The sequence below is a fragment of the Trichosurus vulpecula genome, chromosome 7 (genome assembly GCF_011100635.1).
Source record: "Trichosurus vulpecula isolate mTriVul1 chromosome 7, mTriVul1.pri, whole genome shotgun sequence".
In the NCBI taxonomy this organism is placed as follows: Eukaryota; Metazoa; Chordata; class Mammalia; order Diprotodontia; family Phalangeridae; genus Trichosurus; species Trichosurus vulpecula.
Genome location: NC_050579.1, coordinates 18174739 through 18191873, shown reverse-complemented (window position 1 = coordinate 18191873; position 17135 = coordinate 18174739). Strand labels below are relative to the sequence as shown.

Below are 17135 nucleotides of genomic sequence, written 5' to 3'. Positions count from 1 at the left end.
AGTAGAGTATGGTTTGGGTGTGGGTGTGCTGCTGTTTGTTTTTAGCGCACACTGAAACGGAGAAATTTTAAACACTATTTATAGACCCCAAGGCAGCACTGCAGAATGCCTGGAAGGTTGGGCTCAGAGGCTGGAGGCTCAAGTCTTGCTTTTCACATACACACCAACTATGGGACAAGTCACCTAAGCTCTCAGTGGTCCCAAGCGAGTCTTTAAGACTTCAATAGCACAACAGCGACCTGCCTGCATTGGTAAAGGGAGTTCTCCATGCTGAGGAAATCCCAGGTCCAAACAAACAAAAATTGGAAACCACAATGCAATTAAATATTAATCAATAGAAAATATATTTAAATAGAGATTAAAAATGCTTTGTGAGGAAATAGGGCAAAGAGCACTTTCTAGAAACAATAGGAAATGTTAAAGACTCTGGCACTATAAATAGATTATTATCAATATTTAAGGGAATTCAGCCAAAGCAATACTCAGAGGCAAATGTATGTCCCTCAACATTTATGTTAAAAAGAGATAAAAAGAGAAAATTAATGAGTTGTTTGCAGTTAAAGACATTAAAAAGGAACAAAGTAATATACTGAAAGTAAGCATAAGCAAGAAATCAGAATGAGAAATTAATAAAATAGAAAATGAACCAAATAAATTTAACAGAGCTGTTTAAGTAAAAGTCTTCACTAGATTAACAAATCATTACTATCATTAACAATGATCATTATCATTAATAATTATATCACTATGATTAAAATTAATTTTTAATATGACAAGAAGAAATTTAAATGAACAAAATGAAAATTGAGAAAGGGGGGAAATCATAGTGAATCCAGAGGAAAAAATCACATTCCGCTACTGACCAACAACACTGAGAATATAGAGAAATGATTGAAAGTTTTATTGTTGCTTAGTCGATTAGTCACATCTGACTCTTTTTGTGACCCCATTTGGGGTTTTCTTGGTAAAGATACTGGAGTGGTTTGCCATTTCCTTCTCCAGCTCTTTTGACAGATGAAGAAACTGAGGCATACAGGGTGAAGTGTCTTGCCCAGGGTCACACAGCTAATAAGTGTCTGAGGCTGGATTTTAATTCAGGTCCTCCTGACTCCAGGGCTGGCATTCTATCCACTGTGCCACCTAGCTGTCCGGTTGAGAATTTACAAAAATATAAAATGTCCAAACTGACAAAACAAGAAATCAATCCGTCTCAGAAGGAGAAATTATAATGATAATTAATGAGCTACCATGTAAAAAACAAAATATAGCAGATTCCTAATTATATAAAACAACCATTAAACAAATAATCCCCATCCTATATAAACTTTCTAAAGCCAAAAGATGGCTCTTTGGATGAGGCAAATATGGTTCCAGGGCAGCAAGGTGGCTCAGTGGATAGAGTGCTGGGCCTGAAGTCAGGAAGACTCATCTTTCTGAGATCAAATCTGGCCTCAGACATTTCTTAGCCATGCAACCCTGGGCAAGTCACTTCACCCTGTTTGCCTCAGTTTCCTCATCTGTAAAATGAACTGGAGAATGAAATGGCAAACCACTCCAGTATCTCTGCCAAGAAAACCACAAATGGAGTCATGAAGAGTCAGACGTGACAAACAACTGAACACCAACAACATCTGGCCCCAATGGATAGAACCAGGAGCAATGATTGGAAGTTACAACAAGTCAGATTTAGGCTAGATGTCAGGAAAAACTGCCCAGCAATGAGAAGCTGTCCTCAAATGCAGGGGGCTGCCTCATTTCTATACGGCAGCATTTCTATAAAAATGTATTCAGGAAAACACAGACTAGTGAGACTTATGAGCAAAATTAGATATCTGTCTGGGAGACAGAATTCCTATTTTTAGCCATATTGTGCTTCTAAGGATACACAATAAATTCTTCTCTCCTTAATCAACCGATCACCTACAATGAAAATAAAAGGTAAACCTGCATGTGCACAATACAGAAATATGCAATGAAGAAAAGTTATTTAAATAATTTAGACTAAAAAACAAACTCTTTTCGATCTCTACAAAAGGCTATCTTAACTTGGAATAGACCAATAGTTGTCAATCCGGCAGAGGCAAAGACTGCAAGAATATCTTTTATAAACTTCATAATACTATCTCCAATCCAAACAAAGGACATAATTCCTCATTTTTGAACATCGAAATCCTTAGGATCATTCTAGAAGATGAGTAAAATCCTCCTCAGTCTTAGCCAACAGCTCATTCCCAGATTCATTACCAGTACAGGTAGCAAAAGAAAAGTCAGGAGGGGTGTTCTATATTGAAACTGTCTCCAGGGGCCAGGGGACAGAAACGTGAGAGGGATTTATTATCAATGTTCATCAGAGCAAATAAAACATTGTTGAGTTTGTTATGATTCTCAAGGGTCCCGAGGGACGTGAGCACAGATGTGAGAGGTAGATTCCATACGGAACAGCTTCCATCCCCTCTCTGACTATGGGGTGGGGAGGGGAAGTGGAGGGTCGGGCCGAGTGTGACTATCGATGGGAAAGGTTGGACGGTATGTGGCAGATTTCTCACAGCCAGGAAGCTGAACTGAAAGGCTTAATGGCAGAGACAGGGAAGGGACAGAGAGATCGCACTGGGAGGGGCCTCAGAGTGCACCTTACCTAATCCCCTGACAATCGGAGCGGCCAATAAAGCATTGGAGGCAGCCACGGAGGAGGAAAGAATGCCGAAGACCAGGGTACAAATCCCATCTCCTGCCACTCGCTCGCTAGCTATGTGACCTTGGGCGAGTCATTCATCTACTTTCTGGGTCTCAGTTTTCTCATCTATACAATGGGCCTGATGACTGCTCCAGATCTATGATTCTATGATTTAGTAATAACAATAATACTTAATACTTACATGATGCTTTAAATGTTTATAAAGCACATTACACATGCTTGTTACACCCATTGGACAGACGAGGCAGCTGAGGCTGGGAGGTCAAGGGGTTTGCCCAGAGTCACAGGGCATCTAAATGTCTGAGGCAGGGTTCAAATTGGGATCTTCCTGACTTCAAGTCTTTGTGTTCCATGTACTACGTCACCTAGATGCCTCTGAGTTCTGTGAGCCACAGCTTCTCCCATACCCTAGGCAGCCCCCAGATGCTACAGATGCTGCTCTAAACCCAGATGCCCTCACTCCAAAACCAGTCATTTTTCCCACTGCACAGCTGCTTTCCATGTCTGGGTCTGCCCTTGTCTACATGAGGGATCCCCAATTGAGGAGCTAGCTGCACTTGGAAGTCCCTGCCAAAAACAGAATGTGAACAGAGAAGCACCAACTGTGGGATCAGAGCTGTAGGGGACTCCGGAGGCCACTGACTCGGACTCCCTCTTAGTCCATTAAGAAGCATTGATTAAGCACAGGCACTGTGCTAAGCATTAAGGATACAAAGAAAGTTAAAAAAAATCTGTCCCTCCTCTCAAGGAGCTCACACAGATGAACTGAAGCCCCCAGGAGAAAAGGGATTTGCTCAAAGGTCACAGACAGGGAGTCTCATGGGAAGGCTCTGCCTCCCAATCCACTGATCTTCCCACTATGCCTCCATGCCCAGCCCTTTCACCATGCTGCAGCTCAAGCTTTATTATGTATTGTTCATTGTTTTTATCATGCCTGTGTCTAGCACAAGAGACTATATACAGCTGGGCATGTTCCTGCCTGCTCCTATATGGCGCCAACTCCACTGTGACATTAACTAGGGCTCTCACTGCTCATTTGGGGAGCCAAATGACAAAGAATTGGAGTGTTGACCTAGAGACAATGGCTAAGGTTGTTAGAACAACTTCGGTTAAAAATTAAATAATTTAAACGTACACAGACACTAAGCAAGTTTAGTCAGTTACAATGAGCTTCAATGTTTTCTTAATAAGATTTTTTAAAAAAAAAAAGATAAGAACAAGATACAAAAATACGTTGCCTACAGAAGACCTAACTTTCAAGCAGAAAGATACAGGTTTAAAGTAAGAGACTGGGAAGGATGTGGGGAAGAGGAAATACATTATTCATTTCCCCCCAAAACAAGAGTTAAAGTCATGATTTCAGACAAAGATAAATTCAAGTTAGGAAGTGTTAGCAGAGATTAGCATGGCAATGATATCATGACTGAAGAAAGCCTTGACAGCAAATGCATACAAATATTAAATATATACATATATACACACATGTGTTTATGTGTATGAGTGTATATGTGTATATGTGTGTATGCCTGCTCGTGCGTACATGTATGGTATATGTGTATGTAGGAGTAGCTAGGTGACACAGTAGTTTGAGTGGTGGGCCTAGAGTTAGGAAGACCCAAGTTCAAATTTGGCTTCAAACACTGGCTATGAGGCCCTGGGCAAGTCACTTCACCCTGTTTGCCATAGTTTCCTCATCTGTCAAATGAACTGGAGAAGATAATGGCAAACCACTCCAGTATCTTTGCCAAGAAAACCCCAAGTGGAGTCATGAGGAGTCAGATGTGACTGAAATGACTAAACGACAATATGTACCTGACAGCATAGAAAATAGAAAAGTTAATTGCATTCCAAAAAGCACTAGATAGAAAAAAATAGGGAATGACTTCAATACTAAACTTTTAAAAGATAGCAAATCAAATATAAAGACTTATACGGAAGAAATTACAAAAATAATGAAAAACTAGAGTTGATAGATGGAAAGAAACATCTACTTTTTATTCAGATGCACATAAGGCATTCACAAAAATATCGATCACCATCTTGAGTAAGAAGAGCTTATAAACAATTGCACAAACGCAGAAATTTGAAGCACTATTTTTACAGACTATAGCACAATTATGAGAGTAATCGATGAAGGAAATGTGATCAGAAGATGCTGGTCTGAATGGAGACTAAAAAATGTTTTCCCAAGAGTGAGGGGATAAGGTGAAAGAACAAATTAAATGGGAAAAAAGGATATTAAAGTTAATAATAATAACATTACATATAAAAAAATGTGTGTGGTCCAGGTATAACCTGGGGAAATTTTGCTTTCTCTGCCTTTTTAATTTCTCCTGGACCCAGGGAAATTCCTGACGGGAGCATCTCTTTGACCAGAAAGGAGACCAGGTTCCAAGTAACTTTGACCAAAGTCACCCTAACCTGTCTGCAGAGAAGACAGAATAACAGGGTTTGGGGCTGCACCTTACAACCTCCTCTTCTTCCTCTTATTCAGATTTAGGAATAGAGAGGAGCAGCAGCAGCACAGAAGCGGTGTACACCAACCAGGGACCACATAGGTAGGAGATAGCACAGCCAGTGTTACCCAGTTTGCTAAGTTCAGCAAAACAACACGAATCTTGCCAGTTAAACTGTTGAGCCAGACAGAAGAGTAGATCATGTTGTATTCATTGTTTCAGGGAGAGAGAAAGCAGACTTCCTCTCTTCTTTGTGAGCTTTCTCTGTGAGACAATCCAGGAGGGAAATGGGGCATGAAAGGGCATTAGTTAGCAACGGCTGTCTCCACACAGGTGGAGGAGAATTTGTACATTCCTTTAAAATGTTCATTCTATACACTTTAAAGCTGTATTGAATGACTGGTTGCCCATCTAAATTGATGGGTACCGAGGGAAAAGAAATGAGCAGCTAAAGTATTCCAAGATGTAGGGGCCAGAGCGAGATCATTGTAGTAATTTTTATTTTAACATTAATATTTCATCTTCTAAATTAGGACTCTGGGAGCAAGGGATTAAATGCAGCTTTGGTAGAGAAAAAAAAAATGAGCACAAGTGAGGATTGCCATTCAGAATGAAAAGCAGCCTAGATTTGTTCAGGCTTTGAGCACCCTCTAATGACCAAGAGTGCTACTGCGGTCTACTGAAAGGTTGATAGCCCATACATCTGTCCAGTAGAGCCATTTATTGGCAGATTTGGATACAGCATTCTGAGTTCATTCAAACCCCTTGGCTGGATTCCGACCTATAAAACAGCAAGAGTAAGCCAAAGCCAAACACCTATCTTTCATACCTTGTCACACTGGCAAAGAAGCTTCTAAGAAGCAAACTTATTTCTATGAAAGTTTATAATAATGGAACAGAAAAATTAATGAGCTGAGTTTTAGTAATAAAAAATTCAAAAATTAACTCCCTGACGCACCCAAAATAAGTAGAGATTAAAATTAAAGGAAAAATTAACAGAATCAAATGCAAATTGAAGAGAATTCTTTTTAAAGAGTTCTTTTTCTAAGACAATACAATTAATAAACTTAAAGAATAATAAACCTAATTTAAGCAAAAATAAAATCAAATTTCTAAGTATAAGGGGAAAATCATAATGAATGGTGAATATGGAAAATTATTTGAGAATATTTCCCACAATTACATGCAAACAAAACTAAATGTGAAAGAAATCATTAAATACCAGAGAAAACATAAAATACACAAGTTGACAAAATAACAAATAGCCTAAATAAAGCAATTTCAGGATAAAAAAAGAATACAACTTTAAAGTGCCCCCCATCACTTAAGATGATACCAGAATCAGATGGATTTGAGTGTGACTTATGTCCAATAATTTTTAAATCCTTATTCTACACAAACTGTCTTCAACAACAGAGAAAGGAAGCATTCTACTTAAATCTAAGAGACAAATATTGTTCTGACCTGCAAATAAGTGAAAGATAAGACAAAGAAAAAAGTACAGACTAATATCATTAGTGAAGAGCAAAGCCAAAAAAATCCAATAAAAATGTTGACAAATGAAATACAAAGAGCATTTATTATAATCAAATTGGATTTGTGTCCGGAATCCAAAGATATTTCAAGATGATGGGAAAATATAAATAATCATATAATAAAAATAATTAAGACCATATGATTATATCAAAAGATTAAATCTTTGATAAAATGCAAACCAATTTTTTAACACACACACAAGCGCATGCGTACACACACACACACACACACACACACACACACACACACACGGGGCATTACAATGGAAAGGTTTTTTCTTTCCTTAACACAATATAAAGTATTTAACTAAACCAAAGATTTAGCATCACATGTGTAGCACCATCTCCAGGACCCTGAGCACTTGGAGTTCTTCTGGCATTGTTGCTTACAAGCACCCATCTAGGGTGTTCTCATCTGATTATCCATTAGCCAGCCACAGTTAATTAGCTTTTAGGAAGAAGTATTTTACTAAGGTGGCATGACAAAAATAGTTGGTTAAAAAAAAAAACACCTCTCCCCCAACCCTGCAAGAGTCTAAGACACTCTCCCACACACAAGGTCCCTGGGGAGAGTGGACTCAAACTTGAGAGCACAAGGATTAGCACAGTGCCTGGCATATAGTAGGTGTTTAATAAATGCTAGCTAACTGGCATGTGGTGAAAGAGTAACAGAAGGCTCCCTTTGTGGGGGACTCATGAAGCTCTCTTCCTGGGCTCCAAGGGTCAGTGTCCTTGTAGAGTCCTGAGTCCACCTTTCATTCTTGTATCCAGTCTGCTCTTGTCTCTCAGCTTCCAATATAGACAATGTTATCAACTAAGCAACACTATTGCTCCAAGCACGCCAATACCAATGCCAACTGGAAATCCAAATCTTCCAAGCCTTTTGTTACTGACCAGATCATTCTCTGGTCTGTTGGGGGAGGGGGAGAAGAATGTGATACCCCCTCTGGGTTCATTCCTACCCCCGGCTCTCTGATACAGGCTCAAGGCATCTGCCTTCTCAAGACCCTCTCAAGCTTTACTACTTTCTTGTTCAAATCCATTCCCTGTGCTTTTCCTGTGTGTTATCTTATGATTTCAGCCAAAGGCTCAAAAACACTTCACGCTTCCCAAATCAAGGACTTGTTCACACTTAGTTGACATTTTTGTTATTCAATGGAGACAGCCAGGCCTTCCTTTAATACTCCGAGAGAGTGATGAAATACCCCTTTACGTATACAATGAGGAAGCCTAGAACATTTCCCCACTCCAACAGAGGATAGGCAAGACTGCCTTCTCTCACTGTGACTATTCAACATAGTCCTAAAGACACTAGTGGTAGCAATAGTAAATAGAAAGGAAATTAAAGGAATAAGCATTGATAAATATCTTTATGGAAAATAGATAAGCCCACAGAAATCATCCATGAAAATGAAGGAAAAAGGGGGATAAAAAGAATGATACCATTTAAAATAATGAGAAACGAATTACATGTGTGTATGTGTATATGAATGATACTACCAAGATACATACAAGACTTACAAGGTCATCTATAAAACAATTTCTATAGAAACAATGCAGAGATATTCAATGCCCATGGTCCCAGAGTGGACTCAACAGAATAAAGATGACAATACTTCCCACATTAATTTATATGCTTTATAACATATACACCAACACACCAATAAAAGTATCTATGGAATGCTCTGTGAAATTAGATAAAATGATGAAATTTTCATTGAAGAACAAAAGGTCAAGATTAAGAGAAATTATGAAAAAGAAAAAGAACTTTCATACTCTCTCATAGTATAAAACAGTAACTATCAAAACCATGTAGTTTGGCATAAAAACTCAAGAAATGGACCAATAAATTCCATGCAATAATGAGTCTGATAACCACATGAATATCTGTAGTCTAGTGTTTGATAAACCCAGGATCACAAAACACCAGGGAAAATATTTGTCATTCAACAAGAATTGTTGTGATAATCAGATAGCAGTTTGGTAAAAAATGGGTACAGAGCAGCATGTTACACCATGTACCAAAATATATTCTAAATGGACTAAACAAAAATTAATGCACATCATTAAAAGAGATAATATAAAGATAAATGTTGCATCTCTTAACTGTAGAGAAATGATAAATGCTTAATAATTTGTGGCTTCCAGGATATCATAAAACATAAGGTGGATTCATTTGATTATATAAAAATTAAAAGGTTTTCTATAACAAAAAGCAATATATTTAGCAGCTAATCTAATACTCCTGGCAGTTAAGTCCATACTTCCTCTCCTCAAATCCACCACTACTGTACATAGCAGTCCCACATACCCATGATGGTGGTGACAAGTCAACTCACCTCCAAGCAGGTCAATGTTAACCTTCGACACAGTACTGATTCACTACTTTCCTGCTCTCAGTTTTGCCATTATCCACGGGAAGGTTACTGACAGCTGCTTTCCACACATTTTGCTCTCTATTCTTTCTCACAAATCTGCACTAGGTTTATATTACTCCAAAGCTGCCTTTAAAGATGAAGTCACTCTGGTTCCCTTAAGGCAACTTTCAATTATGCACATCAACGGAGCTCAATAACATAGCCTCAGTGAAGAGGCAAGGCACAGAAACCACACGCAACAATTTTTTTCTGATCTTACATGACTTTAGATCTAACTCTGCCTTCAAAGAGCAAAGATAGAACTATAAAATGTTATCATCTGTGGTAAGCCCACATTGTCCCTCAGAATGTAAATATCCTCTGAAAATGATGCCAATAAACAAAAAGCCAGAGAGCAGCTAACAGTAGGGAGCAGTATGGTACGATGGAGGGCACTGGATCCAGAACTGGAAGATCTGAGTTCAGATTCCATCTCTGCCACGTCCTAGGCAGTACAATGTTGAAAAAGTCACCTAACCTTAGTCTCACTGAGTTTCTGTTTATAAAAGCAAGGGATCAGACTAGATGGCTTCTGAGGTCCCTTCCAGCTCTAGAACTGAGACTAAACAGCATGACAGAATTTATTAGAGATTCTTTATTCCTTTGAAATTCTTAGAAAACAACTCTGAAATCTTCAAAGAAATTACATAATGCAATGACTCCCAAATATTTATACCCAGACAATTAAACTAATAATGATTGCTGCCCTTTGTTCTCTAAGGGGACCAAAACGACATCACTATGCTAGAGTCGATTTATGACGTGTATAACTGTGTCTGATCAGACCAATATGAGCTTGGAATGCTCTACCATAGGTCGGGAACAAATAATCCGTGTGAACATTTGAGGTCGATTCTCTAAATTTGCACATCTTGTGTTTCCTTTGAGCTGTTTTGATTCTGGTTTGCTCACAGAGCACGGCACCTTCTCTGATGAGGGCACACCATGCTGAGTGGTCTTGTGCCAGTGTCTCCCATGTCACACAGTCAATTCCAAAGACAGAGTGTCTTTGCATCACTTCTTCTGACCACCATCATTGTATATTAAAGAGTACAGCAAAAATACAAATTGAACTTTTATAAACTAAAACTAATTGTTAGATTTGCAGTTATTCTCCTGAGGAAAAGAGTTCTTAACCTGAGGCTTGTGAACTTTTAAAAAATATTTTGATAACTAATTTTCAACATAAATTATTTCCATAGTAATTCTATATATTCTTTTTTCATTTATAAACATTATTCTGAGAGACTGGTCTATTGGCTTCACCATACCGCCAAAGGAGGAGGTGCCACAAAGTTTAGAAGACCTGCTGCCCTAAGGGAGAGTGGTCATTTAAGGAAATAGACTCAGTTATTGAGAGTTCAGAATTCTTACCTCGATTCTCCCTCTGATAGTTTGGCAGACAAGACATTCTTCCTCTTGGACCTAGAGGATAATTCCGCTGTGGAGAGAGAAAGGGAGAGGGGAAGGAGGGAGAGGAGAAGGAGAGAAGAGGAGGGGAGAAGGAGGAAGGGAGAAGAAGGAAGGGAATGATAGGGAGGAAGAGGAGACGGGGGGGGGGAGAGGGAGAAAGGGAGAGAAAGAAGTAAGGGGAGAGGAGGGGAAAAAAGGAAAATGAGAGAGGGGGAAGGGGAGGGAAGGAGAAGAAGAAAAGGAGAATGGAGGGAGGGGAAAAGAGAGAGGGAGAAACCTGGATTAGCCATCAGAGAAGTACTGATGACAATGCTCTCAAGGTGATACTTTATGGGGCTGTGATCAAATCTATTACAATTATATCAGCTGAAACGATGTTTCTATGCACATCACTCAGACGTTCATGATTTCTACAAAACAGCTCCTAAACCTTTAGTAACTGCTTTAAAAAAAAAAAAGATGTCTAATGGATAACTCTTGTTTCCACATCGCCTTCATTTCCAAATATATTCCTCTCCTTTCTATTCAGAGAACCACCCCCAACTAACAAATAATCACATTTTCTATAAAATAGCCACAAAATTTTGGGATTACTTCTCTTTAATGTAATTTTAATGTATTGTTTTTCCTGAGCAACATTTTCTGAGCCATAGAATGAGTGAACCCAGCACTTAGCACAGACCTGGCACAAAGCTGGCACTTAATAAAGGTTTTTTTGATAAAATCCCAGACTCTCAGAGTTGAAAGGACTCCAGAACTCTAGACCTTGGGGGCAGGAGCGGACCCGGCGGATTCCTTGGAATCAAGAAGGCCCAAGTTCAAATCTGGCCTCAACACTCCCTATTGGTATAACCCTGAGCAAGTCTCAGCCTCAGTCTCCACATCCGTAAATTGGGGATCATAACGGCACCCACCCCACAGGGCTGCTGTGAGGATTAAATGAGATGATCTTTGCAAACCCTGATGCACTGTACAGATACTAGCTATCATCACCCTTCTTCCTGAGTTCAACCCCCTCATGTTACAGCTGAACCAGCTGAAGTCCAAGAGATCAAGTAACTTAAAGTTAAGCTAGGAAGTATCAAAGTAGGATCTGAACCCAAGTCTTACTGCCTACATATCCAGTGCCTTCTCATTCACCAGTCCAGACTACTTCCCAGAGAGAAAGCGACTCCTCTTCACTGTTTTTTGCTGCTAACAGGTAGAGAAATTACAACCAAATTGAAAATCGCTCTCCTTGAGAACAGATCTGCATCCTCTCTATCTTTGTACCCACAATGCCTTACTCACAGTATTTAATCAATCAATAAAACATTTAGTAAACACCTACTATGTGCCAGGCACTGAAGGCAAAAGATGGTCCCTTGACCTGAAGGAGCCAAAAATCGAGACAACAAGCCAACAAATACATTTGTATAAATAGGATAAATAAGAAGTCGTTAACAAGAGAAGGCATGTGTGTGCTGTGGTGCCCTAAGAAATCAACACACTGGACTGAAAGTCAGAAGACCTGGATGACAGTTCCAGATCCACCACATATGAAGACACCAACCTAAGCAAGGACAAGCAGGAAGACGAAGGGACAGCTCCATCAAGAGCCCTTTTCAAATGCATAGGGACCTTAGCTGGCACCTCGGGTTTGCAGAGAAGAAGGAAATAACTGTGGTTCTATGAGATAGTGCCAGGGGTACAACAGGTCACCATAAGCTGGAGTTAGGACAGTGGGGGGGGGCAGGGTACCAGGCCACAGACTCTGGTGTCAGAGGACATGGGTTCAAGTCCTGGGCAACCCTGGGCAAGTCACCTCCCCTCTCTGGGCTTCCGTCCCTTAATGAAACAAAGGGATAGAAAGATCTCTGAGGTTCCTTCCACTCCTAAATCCATCCTAATAAGAAGGCATTTTGAGTTTTTAATTCTGTGAGGGGGGAGGAGGAAGCTCAAATGAGAGATGGTCAGACGGCAGTGAGAAGGCAGAAGTCAGGGAAGCCCTCGGGCCTCTGGCTCACTCTCTAGTTGACCAAGCCTCTCTGATTAAAACCAGAGGCACCTGACCCCATGTAGCCCTTAACTCTCCAGATCAGCTGCAGTGGACCTCTCAGAGCGCATCAGTTAGCAAGGGTTCAAACGGTCCCATTTCTTAAAAATGCCTCCCAATACCCTCAGCTAGAAGCAATCCAGGGACTCAGGAACTTCCTGTCTAAAAACGGATTTTATATATTCCTCTTAGCCTGAGGGCCCACAGATGATGCCCTGGCGGGGAAGGGAGAAGGAAAGGGGATAGGAAAAGGAAGGAGAGGGGGAAGAGGGAAGGGAAGAAGGAAGGGGGGAGGAGGAATTAGCCCCAACTGCTTCAGGTCTGTACCACAACTTCCTTGTCTGCAACAGTCACAGCTGGTGTTGTGGGGATGTAGGCAGTTGACACACACCTTTTCCCAGTTCCATCAATATCCTGGCCCACAACAGAAGGGAAATGGAATTTAGTGGAAGGAGCACTGGTTTAAAATCAAAAACACTGATTTCAATCTGGGTCTCAGTTTCCTCATCTGTAAGATGAGGGGGTTCAATGGTCTGCAAGACCCCTCCCAGCTCGACCCCTATGAGCCTATGCCCAGAGAGGCAGCTTCTGAGTTCCCTTCTTGATCCTAACCTTTGAGTCTATTCAACTCTTATGTTGCTTCTGTTTTCTGTCAAGGAGAGTGATCTTCAGAAGGGGGAAGAGAATGAAAATTATCACTAAGGAATTGAAGGACAAGAAAAGCAAGCTGATAGAAAGACAGCCTGAGGCACCAAAAAAACTTGGGAAGGGGGGAGGGGGTATCGATGAGTCATCACCTGTGATGTCTGAATAATTGAGGACAATGGAAGAGGTGAGAGGCAGGACTAGAGAAGGGTGAGTGTCATCCCAGTTTTCAAAGAGAGAAAGAGAGGGACAAGTCCAGATATATTATTAAAGGGATGGTTCATGATTCTTTAGAAAGGGAAGTGATGATCACTAGGAGCTAGCATGACTTCCTCCAAAACAAAGTAGTAGACTAAATTCACGTCCTTTTCTGACAGCCTTACTATACCAGTAAAGCAGAGGAATGCTATGAACATAATTTAACAACTTTCAGCACCTTCACAAAGTCTCTCAGGCTATCCTTGTCAAACCAAATTGAGAAAGGAGGGCTAGATAATAGTGGTTAGGTAGGCTCAGAATTCGTTTAATGACCATACCCAAAGACATGGGTCTACATCATCTTAAAGGGAGGTCTCTGGTGTAGCACACCCAGAGAACTGTCCTTAGTCCTATCCTATTGAACATTTTATCAGTAACTTGGATAAAGGCATAGACACCAAATGCAGATTATATGAACCTTATAGGTTGGCACATTAGGCAACAGAGTTAGAATCCAGAAAAAATCTCAGTGGATTAGAGAAATGGACCAAATTATATATGGTTTAACTGAATAAAGCTATTATTATTTGAATGAATCTGACATTATAGGAGTAATTATGCCTGCGCATAATTTTCCTAAGCCAGGTAAGGCCCAGGTCACATAAGGCATTAATGAAGTGGACCAAAGGTGGACTTGTACTCTTCCTGAAGGAATGTCCATGTGTTCTGTAATTATTCAATAAATCTTTGAGAAAAATTAATAGAACTAAAGTAGTCCTCCACGTGGATTCAAAATGTCAGTCTTCCATGGAGAAGATGAGGGAGACGTGCCTAGACAATGGGTCAAGTGAGTGAGCCCTAAAGAATCCAACATCATGGCTACAGAAGTTAATGCCATCTTAATTGGGACTGAGGAAGCCTTCTAGAATTAGGTGAGCTTAGCATTCCTCCGGACTCTGTCCCAGTCAGACCAGATCTGGAGAACAGTATGTGGAGCGGTGGATGCCCCATTTCAGTAAGAGTATTGGCAGACTGGGACATGTCCACAGGAGGGCAACCAGGAACCAGGTGGCCTTCCCCTCCTTAGAAGAGCAGGACTTGATATTACAAAAGGAAGGGTCACAAGACCGGAAGGGGATGTGGTTACAACAAATCCCTGGCTCCCAGAAACAAGCCTTAGGCATAGAAGAATTAGGATTACCTAGGAAGCCAAAGACCTCCTGAGTATGATCATTAGGTAATCAATCCAAGGTCACCTGGGTTTTTCAAGGCAAGAATTCGGCTCATTTTTTAGGACCAGCTGAGCCCAATTAGAGTGGGATGGCCCTAACAGCTGCCTGAGACATTATTAATATTCTAATTCCTTGTAATCTTTTTTCTTCTGTTACGCAGTTTGGTTTCCAAGGTAAGACATCTGTTTCTTTGGGAATGGGTATTTTTCACCTGGGAGTCAATTTCTGTTTAGCAAGCATGAAAGCTGAAGAAGGAAAATGTATTCAAAGGCATGAAGATGTCATCTTCCGGTTTACAAATTAATTATGTGTTTGTGAAGCCATTTCCACCTCTCCTCCTTTGCTTCCATACAGTTTGAGCATTCCCAGATGATGCCAACCTCCCCGAGGGTGGAATGGCCCTAACTGCAGTTCTGTGGACATTGGAATTAATGAATTCCAATCCACTAGGAAAAGCTCTGGACCTAGATGTAAAATGGATGGCTTCTGCAATGGAGCTCAGATAGAAAGATAAAGAGAAGGGAAAAGTACATCCCAGAATCAGGCTGCCAGGTTGGTATCTTCTAGATTTACCAACTTCACACACAGCTGAGCCAGCCTGGGACTTAGAATAAGGTACAGAAGTTGAGTTATGCCATGCCAGCGAGTCACTGAAGCCTAGAGGCATCCAGGTGCTGTGTTCCCAGAGCTCAGCTCACTGTGATATGGATGGATGGAAATCTTCTCAGATAATCCTGGAGGCTCTGGCTAGTGGAGACCAGAGACCAGGGATTCTAGTGCAATAAACAGCCAACACTGAATTTTGAAGGGGGAAAATTAAATCATGGTTTTCAATAAAAGGTGAATAGAGAAGCCAGAAGATAAAACTAACCTTTTATAGTTTAAATAGTTCTGATAACAGATTGTAACATAAATTGATGAAAAACAGAATGACTTTACTCTGACTCAAAGCAAGTCACCTAACTCTCTCTAGGCCTCAGTTTCCTTGACTGAAAAATGAGAGGATTGGACTAGATGACCCCTAAGTCCCTCCCAACTCTGTCTATGGTCCTATATTGAAGGACAAGAGATGAAGAGAATGAGCTATTTCCCACACTGAGAGTTCCACCCTTCTGCTACCCAAGTGACCTTGTGTATATTTTGTATACTCCTATGCAGGGTGTCTCCCCCAGTTAGACTCTAAGCAGGGACAGCTGTTGCTTTTTCATCTTCATATCCCCAGTGGCTAGGATATAGTAAGTATTTAATAAATGGCTGGCTGATCAATTATGTAGAGCAATGTGAAATAAATGAATCTGTGGCCATAATTGTATGTGGGAGAGGATCAGAGAAAAGAGAAGGGAAAGTATGAGTGTCTTATCCTAAGTCATTGCTTCCTTCCTTGAAAAATCACTCAAGCTCTCCCAGATTCAGCCCTCACCTGTAAAATGAGGGTAGTAACAGCACCGACCTCCCAGGGTGGTTTTGAGAATCAAATTTATATATGTATATATCATGTCATATATCCACATGTATATTCATAATATGGCTATATTGTAGAATATATGTACATATATGCATAATGTGCATATGTTAAATCTATAGATATGCCAAACCTCAAAGTATACACATAAAACATGTTACATAAGAATACATAAATGTTAACAATTATTATTTATATTGAAATCTGAAATTTGCAAAGTACTTAGAATCAATCAATAAACATTTATTAAGCACCTACAATGTGCCAGGCACTATGCTAAGGGCTAAGGATACAAGAAAAGGCAAAAGACAGTCTCCTGCCCTCAGTCTAATTGGGGAGACCACACGCAAACACATCTATGCAAAGCAATCTATGCAAATACAAGATAAACAGGAAATACTTCAGTAAGGCACTAGATTTAAGAGGGGCTGGGGAAAGTTTCCTGTAGAAAGTAGGATTTTATTTAGGACTTAAAGGAAGCCAGGGAGGGCAGTAGTCAGAGAAGAAGAGGGAGAAGCATTCCAGGCATAGGGGACAGTCAGAGAGAATGCCCAGAGCCTCGAGATGGAGGGTCTTGTTCATGGACCAGCAGGGAGGCCAGTGTCCCTGGATAAAAGAGTACCCGTCTGGGAGTAAAGTACCAGAAGAATGAAAAGGTAGGAGGGGCCTACAATGCCAAATAGAATATGGGCTTTCAAAAGAAAAGTAAATCGGGCACAAGAGACATGTGTTGTTTCACACTGAATCCTCTTTTCTGTTGAACGAAAAGTTCATGCTGGTGGTTGCTTGTTACTGGCATAATGAATTTTTTTTTAACTGGACAAACTACTAATTAAGCAAACGATCCCTTAAACAGTCTGTGAGAGAGTAAAGCTTTCATGTTGAATATAATAGGCGATGAAGACATGGACTGGGCCTGTGATTTCATTAGCACAGAGAACTCCCTGGATGAGGGAATTCCTTCTCCCAATGGAGCGCACCTTCTCTCCTCAATTTATAATCTTAATGAGTTGCCTGGAGCACGGTGTCCAACGCAAATAGCAATGA

General features: G+C 40.4%; 1 protein-coding gene across 1 annotated transcript in view; it reads right to left on the bottom strand.

The window, feature by feature from the left end:
• ANKMY1 (ankyrin repeat and MYND domain containing 1) overlaps window positions 1-17135 on the bottom strand; it is a 126142-nt gene that overhangs the window by 25940 nt on the left and 83067 nt on the right. Inside the window, exon 15 of the mRNA XM_036768048.1 lies at window positions 10478-10544. Coding sequence (XP_036623943.1) covers window positions 10478-10544 — 67 coding nt within the window. The remainder of the gene's footprint in view (window positions 1-10477; window positions 10545-17135) is intronic.